The sequence below is a fragment of the Eptatretus burgeri genome, chromosome 8 (assembly GCF_056783735.1).
Source record: "Eptatretus burgeri isolate ZD-2024b chromosome 8, Ebu_testis_v1, whole genome shotgun sequence".
Taxonomy (NCBI): domain Eukaryota; kingdom Metazoa; phylum Chordata; class Myxini; order Myxiniformes; family Myxinidae; genus Eptatretus; species Eptatretus burgeri.
The window spans coordinates 33,858,071-33,878,505 of record NC_140968.1 but is presented as its reverse complement, the minus strand read 5'-3'; the positions used below and the strand labels follow the sequence as shown (position 1 = coordinate 33,878,505).

The 20,435-nt window shown below is 42.6% G+C and overlaps 1 protein-coding gene across 3 annotated transcripts; it reads right to left on the bottom strand.

Moving 5' to 3' along the window:
• Positions 1–1,029: 1,029 nt before the first annotated feature.
• EDC3 (enhancer of mRNA decapping 3) lies at positions 1,030–20,013 on the bottom strand. 3 transcript variants are annotated; one of them, XM_085891455.1, is made up of 9 exons: positions 19,850–20,013; positions 19,476–19,643; positions 17,961–18,248; positions 17,243–17,388; positions 16,662–16,840; positions 6,855–6,993; positions 6,512–6,665; positions 6,187–6,419; positions 1,030–3,136 (listed from the first exon to the last, which is right to left on the bottom strand). In XM_085891455.1, the coding sequence occupies exons 2-9, from the start codon at positions 19,637–19,639 to the stop codon at positions 2,793–2,795; spliced, it is 1,647 nt and encodes a 548-aa protein (XP_085747581.1). In that variant the 5' UTR covers positions 19,640–19,643; positions 19,850–20,013; the 3' UTR covers positions 1,030–2,792. The 3 variants fall into 3 exon arrangements, with proteins under 3 accessions (XP_085747581.1, XP_085747583.1, XP_085747582.1); XM_085891457.1 differs by having other exon boundaries at positions 6,187–6,404; XM_085891456.1 differs by having other exon boundaries at positions 19,924–20,003.
• Positions 20,014–20,435: the final 422 nt, after the last annotated feature.

Sequence of the window (20,435 nt, the reverse complement as noted above, 5' to 3'; positions counted from 1 at the left end):
CACCATCAATCCCCTTCTGGTGAAACTACCTCAATCCAGGATCAATGCTCACTAGGGTGGTCCAAAATCATAAGGGAAAATTTCAAAATTTGAATATTCTTGGGGCATGTTGATTTTGTTCTACCTGACGAGAAAATACTCCTGGCCAAATTTGCCACAGTTCCAAAAATATTTAGGGGTCCATCAAGAGGAAGGAAGTTGTTACATCCGGTGGGAGAGAAGAAGACATCAGTGGGAGAGAGGGAGACATCAGTTGAGCTTTCGGTTCACTGTCGGTCGGTGTTAAAAGTACTCTTTTATCTCTAATTTTTTTCTTCTTCTTTTTGATTCCCAGAGTGAGTGAGTATGGCGTGTTCTACACAGAAAAGCACGGAACTGTTCCTCTTGGATCAACCATTGGAGAAATTCACCGATCGCCAGTTGCCCACTGCCCACTGAGAACATTTTATGCTCTTTCCTATTAGTATTGTGACATTATAATGAATCCGTTGAGAGACTTTGATGGACCCCTAAACCACCTCCAAATCTGCTAATTTTTTGTTTCTTTGCGTTTTTCAACGTCAGGAACGATTTGGCAAACATGCCCGTGAGAAATTCAAACTTTCATTTTTTTGGACCACCCTAATGCTCAGACTCATTTGTTCCTCCTTTTTTTTTCCCCACACTTGTGGAACCAACTTCCACATCCTCTTCAATCTCGTTCTTCGTTCCAAGTCTTCAACACAGCTGTTCACCACCATCTCAGATCACGCCCATTCCAAAATTATGATCTTTTCTACCCCAGTCAAAGCACCTCCCCACCCCTCCAAATTTTCAGTTTTTCCCTCCTGTATCCTCCCCTACCCCATCTTTGTCCAAGTCTCCCTCTATTTTATCCTTGATCATCCAGTTTTTTTTTTTTGTCCAACATCTCAATATCCTTGCATTTGTTCTGTTGCGTCCCCGATCCATTCTGTGTTCTCGCTCTTCCACGAGCCTCAACTTTGTATACAAAAAAATAGAATAAGATGTACAAGACAGCAAAACCTATTTCTTTGCCAGCAACTCATTTATTGTGTTCTATTGTGTCATTCCCACAAAACTCACAACATATATCTTTTCTGTGCACCATTTACAACCAACAGCCAAGCCACCATGACTACAACCCACAATGTTAACCACTGTTCCTCACTTTGTGATGCCGCATCCAAATTGGCGCCATAGGTATCCGACAAACACAACTGAGATGTCGACATTTCGACAATGGTGATCTGTGCTCAGTCAGGTGGAGGGTTGTAAGAGGTAGGCAATGCATCTGTTATACTGGCTTCATGTATTATTAAAGTCGATCGATCGATAGCTCAATCAATTCCAAATGGTTACTTTAGAAAACCGGATTTTGTTCTTCAATCAAAGCGGTTTAGGTATCGACTACCACGCCAATGTATCATGGCATTGCCTCAAGATGAGATTCAATAGTAACCCTCAAGATAAGAGAAATAGTTTGTAAACTTTTGTAGGAAATAGAATAAGGCAGGAGGATTGGCTGGAGGGAGTAAACAAGACAGGGATGCTTGCATGGTAAAGGAGGGTTCTTTAGAGTAAGGGTAAAGCCTAAAGCCTTGAAAATTGGCAAATGGTAGGTCAAAGTACATTGACTATCAGTGCAAAACCAAGATGGCACAAAGCTACCAACAATGGAAAGAAAAACTATAATACTATGGCACGATTGACTGACGAAGCAGGGATGTTGGCAAGATCCAATTTTCACAACTGTGTCTACATGCCAGCCAGTAACAATCAATTTTTTAAAACATATGTAACAGGAAGTAGAACAAAGTAATGACCGAACTACAGAAAATAAAATAAAATAAATTCAGCACACAAGGGTGCAAGGGAGAAACTGTGGGACCATCTCAAAACACAAGTACTGTACTGTACTGTACTGTACTTTTGGGCCATTTGTAGCCAAAAAAGGAATTAAAATTAACGTAATATTTTTAAGAGCCAAATTGGTGCAGACAATTGAGTTTTTTTTCTCCCCAAGGATAGTTACTCATTATAAAGTTCAAAAAGGCTACCCAAATTCACCCGACAGGTAGCCACGATGCCATGGTGGGGAGCTATAGCATCGATATTGAACTCAAAATGAATTTTTAACTGAACACACACACACACACACACACACACACACACACACACACACACACACACACACACACACACACACACACACACACACACACACACACACACACACACACACACAATCCCACCCCACCATCCCACAACTTTGAAGCTTCCAACAATCCCCCACCCCCCCCAAAAAAAAAACAAAAACAAAACAAAAAAACAACCATCCCTTTTCTGATAAACAAAGTACAAATTCATCCCCTTATCCCTGAAACAACTAGCATTTGTGAATCCCCAATACGAATGCTTTCCGAAAGGAAACCCCAAATCACAACACCCTTCACTTTCCCATCTCCAGAAGAATTGGGGGAAAAAAAAAATATCAGACCCAGAAAGATCTTGTGCTATCCCCACCAACCAACCACCCCCCCCCACCCCAACCCACCAACTAACTAACTAAATTCCGATTCAAGTGACTTGTGCAAACACACCAACTCTAAAACCACCAGCCCAACCCCTACCCCCCCTTCACATTTCACATCTGGTTCCTCAAATCAAACCAGCCCCAAACCTCACATCCCGATGGGTCTATCTCCTCTTCCCATAAACTATAAGATGTTGAGGCCGAGGTTCAGAGTGTTGAGTGCAGAGATCAGGCCACAGTTCCTGTGGTCCCTCAGCTAGGTGCTATGCAATGGAATCACAAACTTGCAACCAAAGGGCGGATGGTACAGAATTCCAACTTCCTGGAAGATGCTCTCCGGGATTCCAAGATCGCACAGATACACCCGACCGGCACCTTCTCCCAGTGCCAATGGCAGCCCCAGTGCCAAGGACCACTTTGATTGTAGCCCCCCAGGTGTGGTGGGGCCAGAAGCTGGTGGGTCTATCGTGAGAACAGGGGCACGGCTACCTCCTGCCCATGCAACCACAGAGCGGTACCAGGGCTGTTCACGCTGTGCTGTACAAGTCTTTGTGCAGTCCAGACAGTTCACAAGCAAGTCCACGGGTCCTGTTGGCAACCCTGCACAAGAGAGATCAGGCTGTGTTAAAAAAGTATATCAACCCCCCCCCCAAAAAAAAAACAACAACAACATACATCCTTACGACAACACTGGACAACAAAGATTTTGCTACTGGGTTGGAAACGTATGTTCTAGATTAAATTGAGAATGTTGATTTTGAATCTGAAGTCAGAATTTTCTCAGCACGTCAGGATTTTGAGTTATACACTAGCAAAGTACCCGCCCATGGGCGGGTACAGTTATCTGTTGAATGGCGTTGGTCCCGTCTCAATCGGATGAAATTGACGTTATCCGGTAACCTTGACCCCGTGAATTTGACCTTGATCACCTTATGTCTGTTCCCAAGGATCACATATGCCAAGTTTCATCTCATTCTATCCAACGGTTTGGCCGTCTAAAAAGGACAAACAAACATGAAAAATTGACGTTAAGTCAATTTTGACGTCATAACTCAAAACCGGAAGTCGGAAGTGAATGTCGTCAATGAACTGTCATTTAATTTTGATTAATTATCTGTCGAATGGCGTTGGTCCCGTCTCGATCGGATGAAATTGAGAAATTGAAGTTACCCGGTGACCTTTGACCTTGAACTTGACACCCCCCCCCCCATGTCCGTTCTCACGTCCCAAGGATCACTCATGCCAAGTTTCATCTCATTCCAACGGTTCGGCCGCCTATAAAGGACAAACAAACACACATACATACAAACATATTCTAATTTTTTTTAGTATAGTAGATATGGTCCAATTACAGTAGCTCGCCCTGGTGGGTGATTTTGAGTGATCATAAATTGTTATTTTTTTGTGTTTTTGGTTTCAATTATAGCAATACAACTGTTGTAGAATATTATTTCCCATAAAGAGAGCTTTTAGAATGCACTTTAAATTATTAAAAATGGATGAAAACTGACCAAGCTATGAATATTTAAGTAAAATTTTCCACGTGGCATTACAATTTTTAACTAACCCTATCCCTTATGAAAAACTTTGCAAAGGCATTGGATCACGATGGTAATGGCTTCCAATATCTCGAAGAGAAGTTTGACGCAGAGAAAAAAACATGCAAAACTCAAAGCAGGCATTTTCGTTGGGCCACAAATCCGAGAACTAATGTGTGATTCCGAATTCAAAAACAAACTGAACCCATTTAAGTTTGCAGCATGGGAAGCATTTGTGTTGGTTGTGCAGAACTTTCTCAGGAACCATAGAGCTAAATGTCTGCAGAATTAGTGGACAACATGCTAAAAGCCCATCAGCAAAGGGGGGGGGGGAGGGGTATGGTATGATGTCTTAAAATGCACTTCTTGCATTGTCATCTTGATTTCTTCCCACCGAATCTGGGTGATGAGCATGGCAAGTGATGTAAGTGATGAGCGTGGCGAAAGGTTCACCAAGACATTTCGGTCGTTTAGGTATCAAGCAAGGCCGGTTCAACCCAAACATGATGGGCGATTACTGCTGGTTCCGAAAACGGGAGACCAATTCCACACACAAGCGCAAGAGCAAGTGCCTCACACACTTCTGAACAGTGCCTGCGCTAATTATATTGAAAGGAAGAGTGTAAACTTGGTGTTGTTTCTGAATCACTCACAATGGGGCAGATTTCCCGATCAAGTTTACACCCTTCCTAACATCACCATGTTCTAATGTTTTATCAATCAAATGGAAGACCAAGAAGGAACCCAAAGAAGTAAAGAGCAAAGATGGAGTCATCAGGAGGAAAACCACGACTCCATCCAACCATGTTACATTGAGTCCCCACTGGATCAAGAAATACTCATGTTAGCAGCACATTTTAAAGCTATGAATGCTTAAGGGACTATTTATGTATAGTTTCATACTATGGGAGCCTATACCTGTAAGATTTAGTAATAAAAGATTTTTTGTGAAGTTGAATGACTCGCCTTTCTCACACTTGATGGCATTTTTCGGTAAATTCCCCCCCCCCAAAGAAGCAAAATCAAATGAAAATTTTTTTTCTGCAACTTGTTTATGTACTACACATTATACACAGAGATACAAGGAAATCAGACATCATTCAGCCCATCATGCTTGCGTGACATCAACACCACACTACTTTATCAACACAAGATCCAAAAATAATTGTTTTTAATCATGTTTTTGCATTTATTTATTTATTATTTTAATACAGCACGATATCTCAAAAATGTCTTGGACCCGCTATGTTTTGTGGATCAGGCATTACGTGGCGGAGGTATGTGATCTACCGAGTGCCCTTCTTGTTTGTTTGTGTTTGTCGTGCTACTCCTTCTCCAGTTCTGGGCTGATTACATCCAGACTTTCTACATTGGATCACCATGACACCCAATTAATGTATCGGGGTGTTTTTTTTTTCATCTTTGCCGGTGGTCTTGGAGGGGGTGAGGGAGGGGGCAGGACGACACAAATTATCTATGTAAATGTGCATCATGTGGCGCTGCATACAGGTGAGGAAGGGTATTACAAGTCTCCATTTTCAGTGCAGTATTGTATTCCTGTCCCCACATTTTCCAGTGCAGTGAGGTGTTTTGAATTACAAGTAGTAGGTATGTTTTTGCTTCATGCACAGAACCCGGGTTAATTTTTTTTTGCATATGGAGCTGTCAGTTGCCTATACCCCAACCAAATAAAGGTTTGAGTCAGAAGAACGTGTTGCACGTTTGGAACAAGATCACCTGTCAGGCAGGTCCTCTGTTGGTATGTAATAATGCATCGCAGTGGGTCGTATCAGGTATCCTGAAGCAAATGCTCATACGAGAACACCAAACAAGGTTGGCCTGTTTGGCATTACCATCTGAGCACTTGCTTCATGACATCATGACAAAGTTCAAATCTGTGTTGGTTTGTGCATTTTTTCTCCCAATGTCCTTGTCCTACATGTAATACATGGATAAGATCCACCAAAAGCCACCACATAAAATGTTTTAGCATTTTCATCATCACTTTTTTGAATGCATCATGGACACAGTTACAAAATGACAAGAAAATGTACATCATTGGTACAACGAATCATCATTGGTTCCTTACAATTTATGCATACACTTCCTTACCTGCATGTTGAGACATGCATGTAGCTGTTGTGCCTTGCAACAGCCGCAGCTCCGCTGCAATAACAGGTGGGGACTTGGTGCAGTTATGGAGGTACACCAAGACCGATACACCATGGTTGGCCAGATGACGGGCACAAGCTATACCCTGTGCTCCCTGTTCGTGCACGCCACATAACACCACAACGGAGGGACGTTGGTGGGAATTCTTGGGGTCCAGCCTGTGAAAAATGGGGCTGGATTAGGCCGAGAGTGGAGGAGGTTATGAATTGACAAAGAACAAAGGCCAAGTTATACCTGCTGCACATAAAGTTATAAAGCGCAATACCTGCTGGAGCCACCAAGAAGCATAAGTGCCATCTGGCTAGCACAGATCCCAACTACCTCCATACGACGCTCCAATGTGAGGCCCCCACGCTCAGCTGCTGCCAGCAACTGCTGATGCAACTCAGGGGTCACTGCAGGCACCACCAGCCCAGTGTCTACCACGGCAATAGACACGGTTGGTGACGTCAACCAACTAGGTGTAGGTACCATTGTGCATTGGCAGTGGAGATATTGGTGGTTGTTTTCACCATGCTATAATAGGTAGGCTTAGTCCACCAAACTAATGGCAGCAACTTAATAAAAAGGAGAGTAGTTCCCCCATCCCACCACCATTTCCCCATTACCAGTGCAGTACTCCATCTTGCTCTGCTCCGGAACCGATATCTGCCTAAAAACTGCAGGCTGCGGCTCCAGAATATTCTCGTCGTGACGGTACTTCACACGCCGTGCAACGCCATTGCATTTCTCATGTGATGCAATTTCCTGTCCGTGCAAATACAGAGAGGAGTATCAAAGGCCATTTTCATTGTGACAAAGGTTAACTCACGTGAGTGGGTAACTCAAAGTACATGGCGGCTTAGAGGTTTATGAAGAAATATTTGAGAATGAGAATTATTTAACAGAATTCCGAGGCAACCATGGAAATGTTTCAAATAATTTGTGATGAAGTAACCTCAGATTGAGAACAACAAGGGTACTCAGTGGAGCGCATACCTCCGCCACGTAATTCCCGATCCCATGAGAGCATATCGTGCCCAATAAATTTTTGATATATCGAGCTATACATCGTTTTTCACCCCATAATGGTGAAGAATCACTTTAAAGGTTAAATAAATCTCGTATCCAGATTCAGATCTTCACAAAAATCGAATCATTTCTTCCTTGCCACACACCCACCCAACATGTACACCAAGTTTCGTCCGAATCCGTCCACAACTTTTTGAGATATTGTGCTAAAAATTGTTCTTGGCCCAATCTATCAATGGTGAAGAATCACTTTTAAAATTCTAGTAGTCGGATCCAGATCTTCACCAAAATCTAATCAGTTCGCCCTTGTCACACACCCAACCTGTTCACAAAATTTCATCCAGATCCAAGCATAACTTAAGATATCCTGCACACAAACGAACAAAAACGAATACCTCTGGCTTCGGCTTCCCCTCCACTCCCACCTCATGTTTATATGTGTACTGTACCGTCCACCGAACAGTGATGACTCCATCTACACCTCACTCTCCGAAAACATGGACCATCTTCTATCTTCTCATCCAAACTCTCTCTTCCTCTTATGTGGCGACTTCAATTGTCATCACGCCAGTTGGCTAGGTGTGGGTACCTCTCTCACCTGCCATGGGACGTCAGCAAAAGCTTTCTGTGACTCATTGGGACTGACTCAATCGGTCAACTTCCCGACCCGGATCTCAACCAATGGTACTCCATCTCTTCTGGATCTGATTTTGACAAATTTCCCTGACAATATCTGCTGCTCTTCCTTCGCTCCAATTGGTTCTTCTGACCACGTCCTTGTTAAAGTGGACATCTCTCTGGCTGTCATCAGAGAACCACCTCACCGCCTCGTCGAGTCTGGCATTTCCTCAAGCCGACTGGCAGGGTCTCCGAGCAGCCATCAAACTTACAGACTGGTCTCCTATCACTACTTTCTCAAACATCAACTCATCCTGGGAATTCTTTCAAAGAAACTTGCTCTCCCTCATGCACAGATTTATCCCCTCTCGTGTTCAGTTGTCTTACTCCTTCCTCCCGCCCTTGGTTTACTGAAGCTTGTGGCGAGGCAGTTGTCCTGAAACAACTTGCCTTTGCCTCATGGAAAGCAAACCCAACTGAGGGCAATCTCAGTTCTTTCCACAAAGCTCGGAACAAGTGTGTATCTACCCTCAGGAGAGCCAGAAAACAACATCTTTCTCATCTCAAGTCTGAACTCTCAAACCTCTCTCCCTCCTCAAAATCCTGGTGGCGTTTAATCAAATCTGTTTCTGGTGTATGTTCCCCCTCCATCCCCGCCGCTTACCTCAAATGGTCGCACTGCTGATTCCACACGTGATAAAGCTGAATGTCTAAACTCGGTGTTTGCAGCTAAATCTTGTGTCCTAAACCCATCACTATCTCTACCCACTTTACCCAGTCGCACCCAACTGTCCCTGGACTCTGTATCCTTTTCTCCTGACAAGGTGGAGAGCTTGCTTTCAAACCTCGAGTCAGATTCTGCAACCGGTCCAGTCGGCATCAGCCCACGTGTCCTCAAAGCCTGCTCTTCTGCTCTTGCTCACCCTCTCTCTGTTCTATTCACCCTCTCATTTTCCCAAGGTCATCTGCCATCTGCTTGGAAATCTGCTAACATCACTGCCCTGCATAAAAAAGGTGCAAAAACAGATCCCTGTAACTACAGACCAATCAGCCTTCTCCCAATCATCAGCAAGGTTATGGAATCCATCATTGCTTCAGACATGAAATCCTTCCTCTTCTCCAATGGCTTGATTTCCAATCATCAATTTGGTTTCAGACCAGGTCACTCTACCCTGGATATGCTGCTACTGCTCTCCCATCAATGGATGGAGGTCCTCAATGCCAGACAGGAAATCCGAGCCGTATCCCTGGACATATCACGTGCTTTTGACACAGTCTGGCACCCTGCCCTACTCACCAAACTCTCTTCCCATGGTATTCAAGGCCATCTCCACTCATGGCTCGCAGACTTCCTCTCCTGTCGCAGTCAACGTGTGGCCCGAAATAGAGTTCTTTCATCCCCTCTTCCTGTGCAGGCTGGAGTTCCTCAAGGTAGCGTTCTGGGCCCTGTTCTTTTTCTGGTTTTCATCAATGATCTCTCGGACTCTCTGGAAAATCCTCTATTTCTCTTTGCCGATGACTCCACCCTCTGCCGTACCATCTGTCATCCCTCAGACCGGCAAGCAGCAGCTTCTTCGCTCACTGCAGATCTGGATAAAATCACAAACTGGTCCAACACGTGGAACATGTCTTTCAATCCACACAAATCTCACACTCTCACTATGTCTCTTCGAAAGGACCGTTTACAAAACCCCCGGATCCACTTTCTCAACAATCCTCTGGAAGAAGTCTTTTCTTTCAAGCTTCTGGGTCTCACTATCTGCCATGACCTTTCCTGGGAAAGTCACATTTCCAACCTTGCCTCAAAAGCCAGTCGCCGACTGGGAATCCTCCGTCGTGCAAAGTCCTTCCTCGGCCCTCTTGAGCTCCTGACTACTTACAAAGCTTTTGTCCGTAGCCTGATGGAGTACTGCTCTCCCCTCTGGGCTGGTGCTCCTGCCTCCCACCTTTCTCGACTTCACGCTGTCGAAACCAGGGCTTTTAAGATCATTGGCATCTCCCGCAATGAAGCTGAGTCTTTGGGCCTCTCACTCAATCACCGCAGGTTGGTCGGTGGTCTTTCTGTCTTCTACCGACTCCTCTCCAGCCTTGCCCCCCCTGCTCTCTCTGCGATTTGTCCCAACCACATTTCCACAGGGCGCTCAAGGTCCGCCAACAACCCCCTTCTGGTAAAACTACCAAAATCACGAATCACTGCTCATCTTCACTCTTTCATTCCTCTTTTTTCCTACTGTTTGTGCCGATAGTGCTACTGTTTAATGAGTTATAGCACTTAGTTTGGTCATGATCATAACTCGGAAGTCAATCGGACTTGAAATAGCGTTTTTATTGCAATTTGATAATTTTGACCCGACCCCCCCTGACATTTGACCCCCGACCGCTAAGAAGGGTGTTGGTGTGACACCCCAATGAGACATATGGTTGGATGCAGTATTGGAAGATGCACATTTTGGATTTGGTTTGAAGTCGATACGACCATTTTAGCGGACGTTATTGCAAAAATAAGAATTTCGGTTTTTCGGTGACCTTGACCTTTGACCAAGATTCACCAAAAACGCCAAGTGTCTTAGTTGGATCATGGCCGACGTCTGCAGCCAGTTTGGTCATGATCGCTGAAACGGTGTGGCTGCTACAGGGTAAACAAACACACAGACAGGCAGACGCACAATGACATACAACCGACCAACATAATTGCCAAAATCCGAAGGATTCCGGCAATTAACAAGAAGACGACGTAGTGCAGAACACAACACTTGCAAAATCCATAAAACAAATTTGACCTCAAAAATAATTGGTAGTTGAATTGAATGACTACATATGCAACAACTCTTCAAATTTCAAGTCAATCGGATGAAAATTGACAATTTTCGAAATTCTGGCCTATGTTGACCTCGAAAATAATTGGTGATTGAATTCAGTGACCTGATATGCAAATCTTCAAATTTCAAGTTGATGAGAAAAATTTAGGATTTAAGAAATACATGCCTCCAAGTTGTTGACCTTTTGTTCGATGTTGACCGAAAAAATAATTGGCTGGTTGAATTCAGTGACCTGAAAAATATATCCTCTTCAAATTTCATATTAATCGGATGAAAATTGAGGATTTTAGAAATCTCACCTTAGCTGCTGACATAAAAATATAATTGCCGAGTTGAATTCAATGACCTTAAATAGAAATCCTCTTCAAATTTCAAGTCAATCAGATTAAAATTGAGGATTTTAGAAATCTCATCTAAGTTGTTGACCTTTGGCCTGTGTTGACCTTTTGACCTCAAAAACAATCGGGTTCGGCCTTATGACAAACTCGACCATGTGGTGAAGTTGCGTGAAGCTGGTTTAAAATTGCAACCTTTAGGCGACAGACAGAACAAACAGAACAAGCCGGTAGGTGGACATGGGTAGTCGGCCGTTGCTTGGCAACGGAGGGGTCCATAGCAACGGTTCTTTTTCACACATAACTAGGACATACCATACCAGTTTCATGTACGACTCAGTCTCTGAGATATAACAAACTTTGTTTTTTTATTGTTTTCGACCAGGGTTCATTCAAAGTCTATCTTCTCCGACAGTTTTCATAGGATCCGGTTGGAATTTTTTGACAATATGGCTGAATGTACTGCCCAGTCGCTTGTGGCCCAATTTTTGAAAAAATAATTTTATGATTTTTCAAAAATTTCAAAGTCCCGTTGCTAGGCAACGGATGGGTCCATAGCAACGGTTCTCATTTGCACACAACTCGGTCATGGTATGAACCTACCAACCAAGTTTCATCGAAATCGCCATTGTATTAACTGAAATCGCCATTTTAAATACTGATAAGGGTAGAACAAATCTCAAAAAAAAAAAAAATTTGAATTTTTTTTTTTTTCCAACTAGATCAACTACCCAACAAACATATCGACGGAAATACTGACAATAAGGGTAGACTAGATTGCCTACCCAACAGACAAATAAACCGGACGATTACAATATCCCACTCCCTCCCTCCGGTGGGTGGGATAAAAATGTATAAGACGAAATGTAAAATAAACTAACGGCACCCGGTCGAGTGAATACCTCCGCCAGGTTGAACAGTTTATGTTTTATGTCCCACCGATAGGCCGGATCTGGATCCGGACGTGAAGCAAACTCGAATCTGCTTGTTCTTCTCACCTACCGAACTAATCCACTAAGTTTTGTCAAAATCCGTTCACAACTTTGAGATATCATGCTCTGTATAGTTTTTGGCCCAAGCTCTCAATAATGAAGACTCATTAACAAAAATAATAATAACAAGTACAGGTACATTCAAAGTGCACCACCCCCATGGCAAATAAATAACAAAGTGGTGCCAGGCAAAACAAATCCCACCCATTTATTTAGTTTCAATGGAAAATTTGTAATTTTGACCGATGACCATGACCCCCAAAACTTCGGACCCTACCGATCTTCGCAAATATGCATTTTTCACGATAGGAATGGGAAGGATTATAAGTGACAAATAGAATAAGGTTCACTATAAGCTTACTTCGAAGTAAATCAGATCATTTTTGATGAAGTTATGAGCGAAAAACGATTTTGATATTTTTGTGACCTTGACTTTTGATCCAATTGGACCCAAAAGTTAAGGGGGTCGTCCAAGGTTCATTGACCACCTGTGGATTAAATTTGATAGTGTTTGCAAAAGCCGTTTTGCCGTAAAGTTGCTAACAGACAAACAAACAAGCTGGTAGGCGGACATGGGAAGTCGACTACCCAATATAACCTGACGCGATGGGCCCGTTCGATGGGGAATGACCTGAAGATTAAACACAAGAAAATTCATGATTCTTGCTTCAAGGGTTAATGCTGCAGATTTTTTTTTCATAAAAATACCCCCACATTGAGGTTTTTCGACCGTTGCTTGGCAACGGAGGGGTCCATAGCAACGCTTCTTCTCACACATAACGAGGACATACCATGAACCTACCATACCAGTTTCATGTATATCTGACTCATAGTCTCTGAGATATAACGAACTTCGTTGTTTTATTGTTTTCGAGCAGGGTTCATTCAAAGTCTATCTTCTCCGACTGTTTTCATAGGATCCGGCTGGAAATTTTTGACAATATGGCTGAATGTAGTGCCCACAGTGGCTCGTGGCCCGATTTTTGAAAAAATGATTTTATGATTTTTCAAAAAATTCAGTCCCGTTGCTAGGCAACGGTGGGGTCCATAGCAACGGTTCTCATTTACATACAACTAGGTCATGGTAGGAACCTACCAACCAAGTTTCATTGAAATCGACATTGTATTAACGGAGCACTGGACCAAACAGAGCGACCGACAAACATATTGACGGAAAAAGTGATAATAAGGGTAGAACAAATCTCAATTTTTTTTTTGAAAAAAAATTTTTTTTTTGACTCTATCGACTACCCAATATATCGACGGAGATACTGATAATAAGGGTAGATCAAATTTTTTTTTTTTTCGACTCCATCGACAACCCAACAAACAGACAAACAAACTGGACGATTACAATATCCCGCTCCCTCCCTCCGGGGGGTGGGATAATAATAATAACAAGTGGTGCCAGGCACAACAAATCCCACCCATTTAAGGCATAAAGTTATTTTGGGGATCAAATTTAAATTTGATACATCCTTAACCGAAATGTTGATTATAAGGAATAGAATAAGGAATATTTTAGTCTTAGTTTGAAGTCAATTAAACCATTTTTGACGAAGTTATGACCATAAAATGGTTTTGACCTTTCAAGGCCACGTAAGGTCAAAGGTCATGGTGTCAAATGAAAGCCAATAAAGGACTATATATATATATATATATATATATATATATATATATATATATATATATATATATATATATATATATATATATATATATATATATTAAACTTCCATAGTAAACACGCATATTCCTAACCTTTTTTGATTTACAATGGAAAATTTGTAATTTTGACCGATGACCCTGACCCCCAAAACTTCGTACCCTACCGATCTTCACAAATATGCATTTTTCACTATAGGAATGGGTAGGATTATAAGTGACAAAGAGAATAAGGTTCACCATAAGCTTAGTTTGAAGTAAATCACATCATTTTTGACGAAGTTATGAGCAAAAAACGATTTTGATCTTCGTGACCTTGACCTTGACCCAAAAGTTAATGGGGTCGTCCAAGGTTCATTGCCCACCTGTGGATTAAATTTGATAGTGTTTGCGAAAGCCGTTTTGCCGTAAAGTTGCTAAAAGACAGACAAACAAACAGACAGACAAACAAAAAGACAGACAAACAGACAGACAAAAACAGACAAACAAACCGGACGATTACAATATCCCCATCCCTCCAGGGGGCGGGATAATTAGTACATGCCCATTCCTGCAAAAAAAAAGTTTCAAACCATGTGCCAGAAAGAACCACAGGCCGTTCCTTTGCTCTCGCATGCCTGTACGTGCGTAGCCGTACGTGCGTGGCCGTACATGCAAACCAAAAAAAATAAAATAAAAACTTTCAAAGACCCACACAGGCCGTTCCTTCACTCTCGTAAACGACGACTGGATTGGGGCATTGTGTTTATCTATAAATGCACACAAGAAATCGAGAAATTATTAGAATACAGTAAGTCATCACTATCTGGAAGTCCGTACGTTGTAACCCGTAATGGGGAACACTGCTGAGGATCCCTTCCCCAACTGCCACGCCTACACAGCAACGTGTCCTGTCATTGGTTTGGTAAATTAATGGCCATAACTTTGGAACCACTTATCCGATTAATATCAAAACTTGAAAAGGTACATCCTCAGGTCCCCAGCAACATACCTGGCAAGTTTCAATTAGATCAGACCAGTGGTTGTCGAGAAACAGCGGTCTCTCTCACACACACACACACACACACACACACACACACACACACACACACACACACACACACACACACACACACACACACACACACACACACACACACACACACACACACACACACACACACACACACACACCTGGAATTATAGATAAATAAACGTATCTTGCCAAAAGGTGACCACGTGTGACTTCTTTAAGGTCACACTGAGGTGAACAGAGCTGCTATCCACCAGGAGCGACTCCTTGAGGAATATCTGCCTACGAGAGATTCCGATGAGAATCGTTCTACAGAGTAACCATGAAAAATATGCGTTTGCTTCATAACGTCACCAAATGACAACATAATGTCTCAAACTTGACATATCTAGAAAGCACTCATCGAGGTGTTCAATTTGAGGTACTACACGATATGGTTCCTAAAACTTGAAAATTTGACCTTGGGGTCAAATATGTTTGACCTCAGGTGCTAATCATGAAGGTCAAGGCCAATCGCCACCAAAAATTAATCAGCTGAGTGCCAGACCATCAACTATATTCCCATGAAGTTTGAAGACGATCCGATCAAAATTACTCAAAAAATAAGGGTTTCGTCGACTCCCCTGATTTGCGACAAAGTGACCTTGACCTTAAAAATTTTATGCGTTGAAAGGGACCTCTATAGGCCTCTGATATGCGAAGTTACAAAAATTTCCAATGATAACTGTGCTCTGTAGAGTGATTGATACGTGATTACAGACAAACAAAAAAATAAAAATTAAAAAATAAATAAATACAAGCTGACTAACATATCTTGCAAAAACTTCGTTTTGGCAAGATAATAAATATATATATTTTTAACAAACAGTAAACACTTACCCCACGCAGTCTTGAGAAACAAGGATATGGGTGGGGGTTGGCGAGCAGGAAATTTGATTGGTTGTGATGACATAAAATTCTGTAATATTTTGTCCAAGTGCTGCTAAACGGAAGGTTTTTGAAAGTGCCAAAAAAGGCGATTTGTGTTCTGGTGTCTAAGTATATAAATCAATTGAAATAAAATTAAGATTTTAGAGTTTAACCACTGTTGATGCTGCGTCTTTTACATCACCTTATCAGTCCCCTACTGGTTTCACCCGTGGGGACGATATGTTTAGTCTCAGTTTGCCTGTGGTTTTTCAGACTTTTTTTTTTCCCCATACCCTTTAACATCTGCAAATGAAACTTGGCTTTATTATGTTATGTTACAGAACAAGTTCGAGTTTCAGGATGCATCATCAATTGTTCACAGAGTTATGCCCTCTTTGGACATAAAAAAAAATGTCACATTAGTAGGGGACATGCATTGATTGCAAAGAAATGCTCACTCTTTTTTGACATGTTACATGAGTTCTTCATGCTTCCGAGTCCTTTATGACATCCTTAAAACCAACAAGTTTCCTGTTGGAATGATTTTTGTTTGACTGCCAGACAGGATTATCTTTCTAAAAATATAATCTCAATCCTCAGGACAAATTCAGAACCAAAGTTCTGCTAAACTACAGGTTAGTTTTCCGATCCATGCTCAATATAGAATATTCAATGGAAATCAAGTTGGCCTTCGATCATAAACAGACGTTTATGGACCGACAGACAAAAACTCAAACAATTGCTTAACCCCCTCTTCTTGCTTCGCACGCATGGGGTAATGACAATAGTTGGTGCTAATAACGCAATGCCCCACAAGTTTCCCTCCAAGTCCCATTTTTAAACCAAAAGTGATGCAACCAACAATCACGTATTTGTTTTTTTTTTTTTAAATGTTCAGAAGTGAACCTGCATTTCGAGCTTCAATTGTTCTTGTGGTGACCTCGCGACCCAGATTACCATGGGTAACTACAGACATTTAAGAATGGTGTCCTATATTCCTACACATGTGTGCTCGATACAAAAGCAAGAAGGATGCGCAAGAACAGTAGCATACCTGGAAGACTGCAGCCTTGTCAAAAAGTGCCAAGTTCCCCTCAAAATCAAACTCTGTGGCCAGAAGATTATCGAGGTCATCTGCAAAACAGTCATCAGTCTTGTCCCGACCGCGACAGACACGTCTGTTGCCTGCCTTACTTGGGGTTCCCGCACCAGGGAAGCGAGTGGTGGAAGACCCTGCAAACATCCAAGGGAGGACTCTGAATTATGCCTTGCTGCAAAAACACAGGATAGTTTAGCTGCAAGTAATTTCAAAAGGCACCAAGCATAAGCAGTTCAACTAGTCATACCCTCACCACATTGGAGATAACGAAACAACTGCGAGTGCAGAAAATTTAATAGCCTGGATAAACACAATTCTCTTCACAATAATCACGTCAATGGACTTTCATCAAAAGCACTCAATTCCATTTTGTTCCTTAAACCAATGACCATCATTCAAAAAGGTATTTATGCCTCTCCAGTAAATCATGAGAACCAGGACAAGACCCCAATACAGCAGGCAGCCTTAAGAAAACCAGTGTGATGGCCAACATTTCATACTATAAGCCCACAATCAAATAGTATGACATGACGTACAAGAGTTGTGTCGTCGACGAATGGCCTTGTTGAGTGCCCCCAAACACTTGTCGGTTGATGCGTCAGTGGTAGCACTTTGAGCATGACAGCCCTGCTCCTTCTGCTGTGGAGAGCAAGAGCCTCTTTGGACACTTCTTTCTCCATACCTGTGTGGGTGTGGTAAACACAGATTGCAAAGTGGTGCATTTGTCAACATCAAACATTTATTCCCCCCCAAAAAACCTGTTCTATTCCATTTTGCTGTCGATAACATTTCACTCATCATCCCTTCTTCTACTTCGTCTTCTTTCATATGCAGCACAAGGCTACAGAGTAGCATCATTGGCTGAGGGCACAGCTCTGCTCCTGATGGTGCCCTCTGAAGGTTGGGGCAGGAATTTACAATCTGTTTCGGGTGCCGGCGATAGCTCGCCTGCTCGTCACAAAGGAGATTGTGGGATCTTTAACGTTCACCAACTAATGTAGGCAGAGGGGACGTCCAGTTTAACGTCCATCCGAGGGACGGCACACACATTGATGAATCACCCTGCCTGTGAAGCACCGGGATGACAGATTACAGCTGGGTCAGGATTCAAACCCAGGAGAGACAGCTTAGAGATGTACCTCTTGGTTTAAGCAATCATGCCACTACCCAAACACTTGATTCTTCTTTTTGTCTCGACATGGTCCACCCGAGTCAGCAATCTCCTTTCAAAGGTGGAATACAGCACATGATCACCTTTTGGAAATGGGCTGTGGAGTCGTCTGCCGGTCTCCCTCGCCTCCTTTCATGTGCAGCATTTGCATCACTGGGCCGCCTGAATCCCCAGGACCAGATCCTCGTCGCCCCGTGATGCAGTTAAATTCTTCACAGCATTGAGATATCCCATTCCGCTGGGATGGCATCTGTGACTGCACTCGGCTTTGTGACTGCATCTGCGAGGACACCTCTTCTCGAGCTCGTGCCTGCGACTTCATCTGCCCTTGGGGCATTTCCAGGATCTTCAAATCCTTTATGTCATTGGCACTGGATGCAGCCATATGGAGGGATAGAAAGATAACCAGAGTTTGTGTCAAAGCCACCCAATGCTCGCCTGTTTATACATTTATTGTTTTTAGAAGACTAGTCTAATAATTAATATTTTTTATAAAGCATTGCAGTGAAGTCTGATCCAAATAATTTTAAAGCAATATATGTATTTGTATATTGTAATCAGTAATAAGAGCGCAATATACGGCCGAACAAGAAGGTATATTCAGAATTGTGCTACTACATGGAAAACAGCATCCTGATTGCCATGGCAACCACTTTAGATGACGAACGTATGTCACGACACACAGTCTCCGCAGTCTGTACCTACGTACCAAATATGAAATGTGAAAGTTGAAAACTTTGGGAGTTAGAGTGCTGACAGGAACGGACGGACACAGATGACCGGTATCACATAATACGCCCCGATATATATATATATATATATATATATATATATATATATATATATATATATATATATATATATATATATATATATATATATATCGGGTGTATAAAAAAAAAAAATAGTGTGGTCGATAAAAACATTAGAAAGGAAAAAATAACTTGCACCAAAAACTTTAGCATTTTCATGCTGACGCTGACACTCACGCCCGGGGTATCACTATAGCTCTCTGTTCTTCGAACAGGCGAGCTGAAAAACAGAGTTGGTGTCAAAGCCACCCAATGCTCGCCTGTTTATACATTTATTGTTTTTAAAAGACTAGTCTAATAATTCATATTTTTTATAAAGCATTGCAGTGAAGTATAATTTTAAAGCAATATATGTATTTGTATATTGTAATCAGGAAAAAAAAAAAGTGTAGTAGATAAAAACATGAGAAAGGAAATAACTTGCACCAAAAACTTTAACATTTTCACGCTCACGCCCAGGCCGGGGGTATCACTATAGCTCTCTGTTCTTCGAACAGGCGAGGTATAAATGAGGGTAGGGGGTAGGGGGTATGGGGTAGGGGGTAGGGGGTATGGGGTAGGGGGTAGGGGGTAGGGGGTAGGGGGTAGAGGGTAGGGGGTAGAGGGTAGGGGGTAGAGGGTAGGGGGTAGAGGGTAGAGGGTAGGGGGTAGGGGGTAGACAGACAGAGCACCTCAGGGAGAGGTCAAACAGACCTCGAATAAAATATATTTTCTGCTGGAAAAAGTCAGAACTATTTGATTACCAACCGCCGAGCATCGATGAACAAGCCGAGTACAACCACCAACCTCAGGGTAAGCTCTCCCACCGTACAGCGAACTCCATTGCGGTATGGCTGAGACAAGGAAATGGTTTGCATCTTCTGATCCACACTAAAAATTCGACCCATGTACACGCCCAGTGAAGACCCGCAGTCCACAGAGACCAAGAAGTCGAGCCACGCTTCTGCCATCGCTCTGGACACAGCACACGCCATGTTATGTTATGTTATGTTATGTTATGTTATGTTATGTTATGATGTTATTCCCATTCCACGAGAGCGCGCAGCCGCCATCGCTCCATGCAAACGTTTTAACCCCATCGATCGTTGTTTATTTATAACGACTTTATAACAACATGCAGCGTTCGTCAACTCGCGTGCGCCACGTACGAATACACTCACCAAATGCACGATTATGTTTTAGAATTTTTAAACGAATAGAAAAAAAAATAACAACAACGTTTAATACTTCAGACCTTGCTACCGTTAATTATAATCGGGTAACAGATTGATTAGGCCGCTCGCCTCGACTATCGTGACGTCATTATGTTGGCCGGACGTGACGTTGGTAACAACCTGCGGCGTTCCGCAACTTGTGCGCGCGACGAACGGATGCACTCACCGAATGCAGGATTATGTTTTATTATTATTATTATTATTATTATTATTATTATTATTATTATTATTTGAAATGAATGCGAGGGAAAAACCTTCGGAGTGTAGGCTTTCTTTCACTTGATTGAAGCCGCTTCTACAGACACCTCAGGGAATACATGTGCAGCAATGTATACACGTGCAGTAGATCACCGCAAAATAAATCAGCAATTAGCACGGAGTCCGGTATACTCTCAATTGTTACCATCCAACGAGCACCAAGTGAACCGCCGCCGTAAATGACAATGCCCCAGGGACGATCCCACCGACCGCGCGGCATCTCGGTTTTATCTGTCCCGTGTGCGAGCCGCGTGTAACGTGATCGCGCGTCACT

Coding starts and splice junctions, on each gene's coding strand:
- EDC3 (XM_085891455.1), bottom strand. CDS start 19,639: ATGGCAGAAGCGTGGCTCGACTTCTTGGTCTCTGTGGACTGCGGGTCT. Junction 18,249..19,475: donor GTGGGAGAGCTTACCCTGAG/GTTGGTGGTTGT, acceptor GGCTGCATCCAG/TGCCAATGACATAAAGGATT. Junction 6,994..16,661: donor ACAAGGCTGCAGTCTTCCAG/GTATGCTACTGT, acceptor TTGCACGGACAG/GAAATTGCATCACATGAGAA.